Source organism: Lipotes vexillifer, unplaced genomic scaffold, assembly GCF_000442215.2.
Source record: "Lipotes vexillifer unplaced genomic scaffold, Lipotes_vexillifer_v1.1 scaffold1139, whole genome shotgun sequence".
NCBI lineage: Eukaryota > Metazoa > Chordata > Mammalia > Artiodactyla > Lipotidae > Lipotes > Lipotes vexillifer.
This window is the reverse complement of record NW_006798273.1, coordinates 1,610,920-1,622,719: the sequence shown is the minus strand read 5'-3', so window position 1 is coordinate 1,622,719 and position 11,800 is coordinate 1,610,920. Positions and strand designations below refer to the sequence as shown.

The 11,800-nt window shown below is 36.3% G+C and overlaps 1 protein-coding gene across 1 annotated transcript in view; it reads left to right on the top strand.

Annotated features, from left to right (window-relative positions):
• NPHP1 (nephrocystin 1) overlaps positions 1 to 11,800 on the top strand; it is a 62,772-nt gene that overhangs the window by 586 nt on the left and 50,386 nt on the right. The window contains exon 2 of the mRNA XM_007470207.1: positions 2,662 to 2,735. Within this exon, the coding sequence (XP_007470269.1) occupies positions 2,662 to 2,735 (74 nt within the window). The remainder of the gene's footprint in view (positions 1 to 2,661; positions 2,736 to 11,800) is intronic.

Sequence of the window (11,800 nt, the reverse complement as noted above, 5' to 3'; positions counted from 1 at the left end):
CTGCATCGGCAGGCGGACTCTCAACCACCGCGCCACCAGGGAAGCCCTGCATATCTAAACTTTTAACAATAATTACTGCAACCATCTCTGTGCCCAACATCACTCTCCACTCTCCATGACCCCTTTCCTTTATCCCTCATCCAGTGGAGCTATTGAGTGTTTTTGCTTCACATGAATCCCAGCGAAATAGGTGTCAAGGAATAGTCCTAATATATAAGAAAAATAAGACCTGACAAATGAGCAAAGGACTTGAACTAAAGGAGAAATACTAGTAACACACAAATATGAGAAGTTAACTTAAAAGATAAGTAATTGCAAAGGAAGTAAGAGATCACAAACACTTAAAATATCACAATACCCGGTATTGGGGAGGCTGTGATGAAACAGGCACTTACAATGCTGCAGGGTATAAGGCACAGCATTTCTGGAAAGCGGTTTGACAAGATTAGCAAGTATTCATGCTCCTAAGCTGGGAATTACATTTCCAGGAGTTTACCGTACATAATAATAAAAAATTGAGACACAGGTTGAGGTATGGAGGTATTCCTCATAGTATTACTTATAATACAAAAGGCTGGATGCAACTTAAACGATCAGTAGTAGGGAAATGGATAAATAACATGTTGGGATATAATACTGAGATTAAAATTTTAAGGAGATTTTAGCATGTTAGGGAAAATATTTGTGATAAAATGTCAAGTTAGAAAAAATATAAAATTGAATATACAGTATTTCAATTTTAAAATTTTATATGTAATATACATAGAAAAAAAAATGGAAGGAAACATGCCAGCATGGTAACTCTATGTGGCAGAATGCTAATGACTATTATGTTTCGCTTCATACTTTTTGATATTTTCATAATTTTGGGTTGGGGTGGGGAGACTTCCCTGGTGGTCCATTGGTTAAGACTTTGCCTTCCAGTGCAGGGGGTGTGGGTTCAACCCCTGGTCGGGGAACTAAGATCCCACATGCTTGGGGGCCAAAAAAACAGAACATAAAACAGAAGCAATATTGTAACAAATTCAAAAAAGACTTTAAAAATGGTCCACGTTTAAAAATAAAATCGTAAAAAAAAAAAATTAAGAAAGGGAATTCCCTGGTGGTCCAGTGGTTGGGACTCCATGCTTTTACTGCTGAGGGCCCTGGTTCAGTCCCTGGTCGGGGAACTAGGATCCCACAGGCCGCGTGTCATGGCCAAGAAAAAAAAATTTTGTAAGAAAAAAGTAAGTAGTAATTAATGTGTTAATTTATTTTCTGAAATTCCTATTTTACTTTGCTAATTTTACTTTTTATTTTTCATTTGATCTATTACCAAATATTGTTTCCACTAAATAGAATTATTTTATAAACTTTAGCAGGTAAGAGATGTACTGAATGCTCAAATTTTATCCACTTTGGGACTTTCACTTAAAAAGTACAAAAGATGGGATGGATAAATGTTTCTTAATGGACTCTATTGGAATTATAGTGGTACAACAAAATAGAATACTCTTCTGGTAGAAATAAAAATAAAACTTATGAGACATTGACTTAAGCTAAGCTTTGGCCAGATGCTTAATATGGTTTTGTATTTAATTTTAAATTTAGTGGGACATTGAGAGAACCAGGAAATGTTGTAGAAGTAAACTAAAAAAATTATAATTATTACAAAGATGTAACAAAGTAAACTATTGCCAGGATTATTCAAGTCGGAGACAAATTGGCTCCAGAGCCTTTTGATACCCTGTATGTCTGTGAAAGACTCTGTAGGTAGTGTGAGCTCATTCTTCCCTGGCCCCACGGAAGACACCTGAAGCAAAAAATGGAACAGATTTCCAACTTGGTATCCATGGGACAAGTGATCAAGAGCCCATCTGGGTCATGCCTGTGATGACCGACTCTGTTAGCATGTGTGTGAATTTTGTAAATAACAGATGCAAAATGGCAAGAGTAGAGAATTTTTATTTCTCTTTTTTCATCCACTTTATCTTCTCCACAGTATCTATAGAATGCAGAAGATGTATGTGCCTCTTTTGTGGGCATGTTGGCAAAGTTACACGTAGTGTTTGGAAATTACTAAATCACAATATAAGATATAAGAATGAGGATTAAAAAATATGTGGTTTATTCATATAATGAATACTACTCGGCGATAAGAAGGAATAAACTAATGATACACACAACAATATGGAAGTATCTCAAAAGCATTCTTGTGAAATGATTACACAAATGAGTACATACTTTCTGGAGTAATGGTAATTTTCTGTACGTTGATAGGGGTTTGGATTACATGGGTGTATGCATTTGCCAAAACTCAGCAAATGTATACTTAAGATTTGTGCATTTCATTTGTATGTAAATTTTACACCAAATATTGAACTCTAGTTAGTGATACCCATGGTGTATTAAGGGGAAATATATTGATGATTGTAGTTTACTTTGAAATACATAAAAAATAAGATGAATTGATGAATAGATGTGTCATAAAATTATAGTAAAATGTTAATGGTAGAATCTAGGTGGTGGGTATTTGGATGTTCACTATAAAGTTCTTTCAACTTTATTGTATATTTAAAAGTATTCATTATAAAATATTGGGAAAAAGAATTAAAATTTTATTTCCTAAGGTTATATGGTATTTAACAATATGATATTTTAAACAGTCTCCATTTATTGTAGGTTGATGATTTGCTTTCTGAGAGTCGATTGAAAGGAGCTCTAGAAGCCAGTAAAAGACAAGATATTTACCAAAGGTAAAGCATATGAAATTATGTTAGCTTTGTAGGGACTGTACTTACATTTCAGTGAGCAGTATTTACAACATAGGAATTGAGGAATTATTTCTTTTTTTAATTAATAACATTTCTAAAAAGACAAAATAATAATGGGAAATAATATTGAGGTAACAATGAATGAAATTTTCCAAAATGTATTTTACAATATTTCTTACAATTATCTATGTCTACCTAGTCTAAATGTTGGAATGATAAGATTAAATAGAGAATTACAAATGTTAAAAAGGGGCAGCTTACATTTATTTTGTACTCTGTATGTACCAAGCAGTGTGGTCCATGCTCTAAAAACTTTTTCTTAATTAATTTTTACAATAACATTTTGAGATACTCATTAATATAGATGAGAAAATTAAGGTTCACAGTGGTTAGTTAATATGTCTAACATTACTTAGCTATAAGACATTAAAGTGGGAAGGCAATAAAAATGTTTTAAGATAAATGCAGAGTTTATAGATATATTTAATTAATTAATTAAATTCAGTTTAGTTGACTAACAATGTTGTGTTAGTTTCTGGTGTACAGCAAAGTGGTTCAGTTATATATGTGTATGTGTGCATATATATATATATATATATATATATATATATATATGTTCTTTTTCATATTCTTTCCATTATGGTTTATCACAGGATATTGAATATAGTTCCCTGTGCTATGCAGTAGGACCTTGTTGTTTATCCATCCTATATAGAATAGTTTGCATCTGCTAGTCCTAAACTCCCAATCTGTCCCTCCCCCACACCCCCACACCTCCCTTGGCAACCAAAAGTCTGTTCTCTATGGCTGTGAGTCAGTTTCTGTTTCATTGATAAGTTCATTTGTGTCATATTTTAGATTCCACATGTAAGTGTTATCATATGGTATTTTTCTTTCTCTTTCTGACTTACTTAATATGATAATCTCTAGGTTCATCCATGTTGCTGCAAATGGCAGTATTCCATTCTTTTTTGTGGCTGAGTAGTGTTCCACTGTGTGTGTGTGTGTGTGTGTGTGTGTGTGTGTGTGTGTGTATGTAAAAAACATCTTCTGTATCCATTCATCTGTTGATGGACATTTAGGTTGCTTCCATGTCTTGGCTATTGTAAATAGTGCTGCTGTGAACAGAGGGATGCATGTATCTTTTCGAATTAGAGTTTTGTCTGGATATATGCCCAGGAGTGGGATTGCTGGATCATAGGGCAGCTTTATTTTTAGTTTTTTGAGGAACCTCCATACTGTTTTCCATAGTGGCTGCACCAATTTACATTCCCACCAACAGTATAGGAGGGTTCCCTTTTCTCCATACCCTCTCCAGCATTTGTTTTTCTGTAGACTTTTTAATAATGGCCATTCTGGCCAGTGTGAGGTGGTACCTCATTGCAGTTTTGATTTTCATTTCTCTAATAATTAGTGATTTTGAACATCTTTTCATATGCCTGTTGGCCATCTGTATATCTTTGGAAAAATGTCTATTTAGGTCTTCTGCCCATTTTTTGATTGGGTTGTTTGTTTTTTTGTTACTGAGTTGTATGAGCTGTATGTATATTTTGGAAATTAAGCCCTTGTTGGTTGCATCATTTGCAAATATTTTCTCCCAGTCCATAGGCTGTCGTTTTGTTTTGGTTATGGTTTCCTTTTATGTGGAAAAGCTTGTAAGTTTGATTAGGTCCCATTTGTTTATTTTTGCTTTTATTTTATTGTCTTGGGAGACTGACCTAAGAAAATTTTGCTACAATTTATGTCAGAGAATGTTTTGCCTATGTTCTCTTCCAGGAGTTTTGTGGTTCTATGTCTTATATTTAAGTCTTTAAGCCATTTTGAGTTTATTTTTGTATACATTGTGAGTGTATGTTCTAACTTCATTGATTTGCATGCAGCTGTCCAGCTTTCCCAATACCACTTGCTGAAGAGACTGTCTTTTCTCCATTGTATGTTCTTGCCTCTTTCATTGAAGCTTAATTGACCGTAGGTGTGTGGGTTTATTTCTGGGCTCTCTATTCTGTTCCATTGACCCATATGTCTGTTTTTGTGCCAGTACCATGCTGTTTTGATTACTGTAGCTTTGTAGTATTGCCTGAAGCCTGGGAGGGTTAAGCCTCCTGCTTTGTTCTTTTTCCTCAGGATTGCTTTGGCAATTCTGGGTCTTTTATGGTTCCATATACATTTTAGGATTACTTGTTCTAGTTCTGTGAAAAACGTCATGGGTAATTTGATAGGAATTGCATTAAATCTGTAGATTGCTTTGGGTAGTATGGTCGTTTTAATAATATTAATTCTTCCAATCTAATCCAATATTAATTCTTCCAGTCCAATTAATAATATTAATTCTTTCTATTTCTTTGAATCATCTTCAGTTTCCTTTATCAGTGTTTTACAGTTCTCAGCATAAGTCTTTCACCTCCTTACTCAGGTTTATTCCTAAGTATTTTATTACTTTTTTGATGTGATTTTTTTTTTAAACATCTTTATTGGGGTATAATTGCTTTACAATGGTGTGTTAGTTTCTGCTTTATAACAGAGTGAATCAGTTATACATATACATATGTTCCCATATCTCTTCCCTCTTTGTCTCCCTCCCTCCCACCCTCCCTATCCCACCCCTCCAGGTGATATCTCATTGTAGTTTTGATTTGCATTTCTCTAATGATTAATGATGTTGAGCATTCTTTCATGTGTTTGTTGGCAGTCTGTATATCTTCTTTGGAGAAATGTCTATTTAGGTCTTCTGCCCATTTTTGGATTGGGTTGTTTATTTTTTTGTTATTGAGCTGCATGAGCTGCCTGTAAATTTTAGAGATTAATCCTTTGTCAGTTGATTCATTTGCAAATATTTTCTCCCATTCTGAGGGCTGTCTTTTGGTCTTGTTTATGGTTTCCTTTGCTGTGCAAAAGCTTTGAAGTTTCATTAGGTCCCATTTGTTTATTTTTGTTTTTATCTCCATTACTCTAGGAGATGGGTCAAGAAGGATCTTGCTGTGATTTATGTCATAGAGTGTTCTGCCTATGTTTTCCTCTAAGAGTTTGATAGTTTCTGGCCTTACATTTAGGTCTTTAATCCATTTTGAGCTTATTTTTGTGTATGGTGTTAGGGAGTGATCTAATCTCATACTTTTACATGTACCTGTCCAGTTTTCCCAGCACCACTTATTGAAGGGGCTGTCCTTTCTCCACTGTATATTCCTGCCACCTTTATCAAAGATAAGGTGACCATATGTGCATGGGTTTATCTCTGGGCTTTCTATCCTATTCCATTGATCTATCTTTCTGTTTTTGTGCCAGTACCATACTGTCTTGATTACTGTAGCTTTGTAGTATAGTCTGAAGTCAGGCAGCCTGATTCCTCCAGCTCCATTTTTTGTTCTCAAGATTGCTTTGGCTATTCGGGGTCTTTTGTGTTTCCATACAAATTGTGAAATTTTTTGTTCTAGTTCTGTGAAAAATGCCAGTGGTAGTTTGATAGGGATTGCATTGAATCTATAGATTGCTTTGGGGAGTAGAGTCATTTTCACAATGTTGATTCTTCCAATCCAAGAACATGGTATATCTCTCCATCTGTTTGTATCATCTTTAATTTCTTTCATCAGTGTCTTATAATTTTCTGCATACAGGTCTTTTGTCTCCTTAGGTAGGTTTATTCCTAGATATTTTATTCTTTTTGTTGCAATGGTAAATGGGAGTGTTTTCTTGATTTCACTTTCAGATTTTTCATCATTAGTATATAGGAATGCCAGAGATTTCTGTGCATTAATTTTGTATCCTGCTACTTTACCAAATTCATTGATTAGCTCTAGTAGTTTTCTGGTAGCATCTTTAGGATTCTCTATGTATAGTATCATGTCATCTGCAAACAGTGACAGCTTTACTTCTTCTTTTCCGATTTGGATTCCTTTTATTTCCTTTTCTTCTCTGATTGCTGTGGCTAAAACTTCCAAAACTATGTTGAATAAGAGTGGTGAGAGTGGGCAACCTTGTCTTGTTCCTGACCTTAGTGGAAATGCTTTCAGTTTTTCGCCATTGAGGATGATGTTGGCTGTGGGCTTGTCATATACGGCCTTTATTATATTGAGGAAAGTTCCCTCTACACCTACTTTCTGCAGGGTTTTTATCATAAATGGGTGTTGAATTTTGTCAAAAGCTTTCTCTGCATCTATTGAGATGATCATATGGTTTTTCTCCTTCAATTTGTTAATATGGTTAATCACATTGATAGATTTGCGTATATTGAAGAATCCTTGCATTCCTGGAATAAACCGCACTTGATCATGGTGTATTATCCTTTTAATGTTCTGTTGGATTCTGTTTGCTAGTATTTTGTTGAGGATTTTTTAAAAAATTATTTTTAAGCTGCTTGGCCTGTAGTTTTCTTTCTTTGTGACATCCTTGTCTGGTTTTGGTATCAAGGTGATGGTGGCCTCGTAGAATGAGTTTGGGAGTGTTCCTCCCTCTGCTATATTTTGGAAGAGTTTGAGAAGAATAGGTGTTAGCTCTTCTCTAAATGTTTGATAGAAACAAAAAAAAAAAAAAAAAAAAAAAAAAAAATTATTTAAAGAAAAAATAATTTTATTTATTTATTTTTGGCTGCATTGGGTCTTCCTTGTTGGGTCTTTGTTGGTGCGCGTGGGCTTTCTCTAGTTTTGGCGAGCAGGGGCTACTCTTTTTTGCAACGTGCAGGCTTCTCATCGCGGTGGCTTCTCTTGCTGCAGAGCTCGGGCTCTAGGTGCGTGGGCTTCAGTAGTTGTGGCATGTGGGCTCAGTAGTTGTGGCTCACGGGCTCTAGAGCACAGGCTCAGTAGTTGTGGCACATGGGCTTAGTTGCTCTGTGGCATGTGGGATCTTCCAGGACCAGGGCTCGAACCTGTGTGCCCTGCATTGGCAAGTGGATTCTTAACCACTGCACTACCAGGGAGTCCCTTTTGATGTGATTTTAAAAGGGATTTTTTTTTTTTTTACTTTCCTTTCTGATATATATTTTTTTCATTTTCCGTTTCTGATGTTTCATCATTAGTGTAAAGAAATGCAACTGATTTCTGTATGTCAATCTCGTATCCTGCTACCTTGCTGAATTTCTTTATCAGTTCTAGTAGTTTTTGTGTGGAGTCTTTAAATGTTTTCTGTATATAATATGTTGTCTGCATATAATGATAATTTTACCTCTTTCAATCTGGATACGTTTTATTTCTTTTTCTTGTCTGATTGTTGTGGCTAGGACTTCTAATACTAGTTGCATAGAAGTGGTGAGAGTGGGCATCCTTGTCTTGTTCCAGATTTTAGTGGGAAGGCTGTCTGCTTTTCACCATTGAGTATTATGTTGGCTGTCGGTTTGTCATAAGTAGCTTTTATTATGTTGATATTTGTTTCCTCTATACCCATTTTGGTAAGAGGTTTTTTTGTTTGTTTTTTAAAATTTTTATTTATTTATTATTTACTTTTGGCTGCGTTGTGTCTTCATTGCTGCGCGCAGGCGTTCTCTAGTTTCAGTGAGTGGGGGAGGTACTCTTTGTTGCAGTGAGTGGGCTTCTCAGTTTGGTGGCTTCTCCTGTTGTGGAGCATGGGCTCTAGGCATGCAGACTTCAGTAGTTGCAGCACACAGGCTCAGTAGTTGTGACATGTGAGCTTACTCGTTGCAGCTCATGGGCTCAGTAGTTGTGGCTCGCAGGTTCTAGAGCTCAGGCTCAGTAGTAGTGGTGCACGGGCTTAGTTGCTCCGCAGCATGTGGGATCTTCCTAGACCAGGGATCGAACCCATGTCCCCTGCATTGGCAGGCAGATTCTTAACCACTGCACCACCAAGGAAGTTCCTTGGTAAGAGTTTTTATCATGAATGAATGTTGAATTTTATCAGATGCTTTTTCTGCATCGATTGAGATGATCTTGTGGTTTTTGTCTTTTCTTTTGTTGTGGTGGTGTATCACATTGATTTGCATATGTTGAACCATCTGTGTGACCCTGACAACTTGATTGTGGTGTATGATCTTCTTTATGTGTTGTTGGATTCGGTTTGCTAATATTTTGTTAAGAATTTTTGTATCTATATTCATCAAAGATATTGGCCAGTAATTTTCGTTTTTGGTGTTATCCTTGTCTCATTTTGGTATCAGGGTGATGGTGGTTTCATAGAATGACTTTGGGAGTGTTCCCTCCTCTTCAGTCTTTTGGAAGAGTTTGAGGAGGATCAGTATAGTTCTTTTTGTGTGCTTGGTAGAACTCCCCAGTGAAGCCATTTGGTCCTGGACTTTTGTTTGCAGGGAGTTTTTAAAATTATAGATTCTGTTTCACTTCTAGTGATTGGTCTGTTCAAATTATCTAGCTCTTTTTGATTCAGTTTTGGTGGGCTGTATGTTTCTAGAAACTTGTCCAAGAAATGCAGAATTTAGTTAAGCAAGAGAAGGAACTTCACTACAGTCTCAGTGGAGTTGCAGCCTTTGGTCCATTTGAATCAAATGCAAGAATTATGTCATGGTATAATTTGGGTCTAAGAGCAAACAACCTAAGCCTGAAGGTTATGGACTTGCGGTTGTGACAGCAACTATAAAAACAGCTCAGAGTGAACATCAGTGGCTTAGGCCAAATTATGGTAAGTCCTTGGCCTATGTAGCCCCAGATCCTGTGACCTGTCAGAAGTCTCTGTCTATTAGCAATTCTGCCTTGCTTGGGATGGTGACCTTAGCTCTCTTGAGATGGGAAAACTGTTCTCATGATGGATGATTGTTTTTTGTTTTGTTTTGAATTTTCTTTTTAATCCTTGGGAGAGTTTAAAATTAACTAGAGTTTAAAATTACATAGACATGATGAACTAAATCAGACTATTATTACTTTTGTATTAAGTTTAGGACATCATTAAAATAATCTGTATGCTTTGGGTATTTAAAGAATTTATAACATTCAAATGGATGTGAGATTTGTGCTGCTAGTTTAAATGATTCATTAGAACATTTGAAAAAATTTTACTTAAGTCAGGCATTCAGAGTGCTTAAAAGCAAAATAAAATTTAAATGAATTTTAAGATGTGGGAATTTAATTAACTACCTTCATTAGTAGGATTGATTATTTGAGGAATTTAGCTCAAGTTGAATTAACCAAACAATAATGAAAGAAAAAGGGAAGGTAATTGTACTTGCTTTACTAGATTTTAAAATAGAATAAGAGTTATATGCTGAATTGAAGTCCCAGAGAAAACTAGATTTTTAAATTTTATTTTAATAAGCTAATAATTATTTTTATACCCAAGTAATAGTCTTCTCTGTGTATAAAAAGATCCCCTCACAGTCATTTTAAAATACACATTGATATTTGCATGTCTGAAAAAAACATTCAGCCCTTATGTTTGATTAATAATTGGGTAGATATGGAGTAAAAAATTTTCTACTTAAACCTTTGAAGACATTATCTGGTTCCTTTACACCCAGTGATGCTGATAAGTTTCATGGTCATTCCTTTTTAATTGATCTCTGTTTGAGGCTTTTCTCCTCAGCCTTGGTGTTTTGAAATTTTGTCACGGTGTTGTCACGGTGTATTTAGGTGTTGTTTTCTCAACACTCAAGAGGTCTTTTCAGTTTGAAAACTCTTGTCTCTCATGAGCTCTGGGAGAGTTTCTTTTACTAAAAGATAATTTTTTTACTTCTGTTTGTTTCTTCCTGAAACACCTTTGAGTCAGGTGTTGAACCTCCTGGAATTTTCCTCTAGGTCTCTCCCCACTAGTTTTTGTTTCTTTGTTTTTTTGTTTATGCCTGAGAGGTTCTCTTGACACTTTTTTTTGGCTTGCGGGATCTTAGTTCCCTGACCAGGGATCGAACCCGTGCCCCCTGCAGTAGAAGTGTGGAGTCCTAACCACTGGACCACCAGGAAGTCCCTAAATTCAGTCTTATCTTAGCCAGTCCTGACCTTGCACAAGCCTTTCTCAGTGTTCCTTTTCCTCAAACCTTCTGAAACCGTGCAGCTCAGATTGGAATTTAAACCTGTGGGCCGGGTCTCAGACCCAGCCAAAACCCAGATTGGGACTTGAACCCACGGTCTTTTAACTGAGATCACACACCTGGTCTCAGGACTTAATGAAGCTCAGGTTCTTGATGTCTCATCGCAGAAAGAATTCAGTGAGAGACAAAGTGATAGGTAAGAAGTGGATTTATTTAGAGAGAAACACACTCCACAGAGTGTGGGCCATCTCAGAAGGCGAGAGCAGCCAACTTTTTCTTTTAACTTTTCCGTGGGTGTTTTATTTCAGCAGCTGTATTGTTAACTTACAAGTGTTTTTCCTTGTTCTTTAATTCTTCTTTTTTCTAGCATTGTGTTCCTGTTTTTAGGTTATCTCATTAATACTTCCATGATTGGGAATTGTTTTTTTTTTAAAGTTCTTTTCTGTTCTCTGAGTTGTCTTTGGTTCCTCTGGGCTCAGATTTTTTTACTTTTGGTTAGTCCTAAATTTTATCTTCCATGTTGCTAGTTTTCTTCATTATGCCCAATGGTCCTTGGATTATCTTTTTTTTTTAAGAATGAGGGACTAAGCTGATTATTCTAGAGAGTTGCCATGGGTTCTTCTACTGTTATGTATATAGGTCTCAAGGACCAGCCCTTCCTGTCATTTTGCTCTGTCATCTTCAGCTTGTCAGTGACAGCCCTGCATACCATTACAAAGTCCCCAGTCATCATTACCTAAAAGCAGAAAGGATGATGGTTCTTTACCTCCTCCCATCAGGGAGGATAAAATGGGAGGAACTGCCCAACACATTTCTTTTATGTATCATTGGCCAGTGCTGGGCCATACACGCACCCTCCCTGCAGTGGAGGCTGATCACTTGCGTCTCAGTGGGAGGCCAAGCATATGCCAGCATGGAGGAGGGTGGCAGAAGGGCTTTGGGGTAGATAACTAGCGGGGTCAGCTGCAGGTTGATGTTTCTACTCGTCTTTTCTGCCTCTTTCACAAAGGATTTTTGTCCCCCTCTTCACTGCTTATTTCATTGTTTGAGACTCTGGAAAAAAAAAATAACTCAGCATAAAAAATAATGACTTTTTCAGGTTACTGGTGGAGAAAACATTTGATTTTTGAAA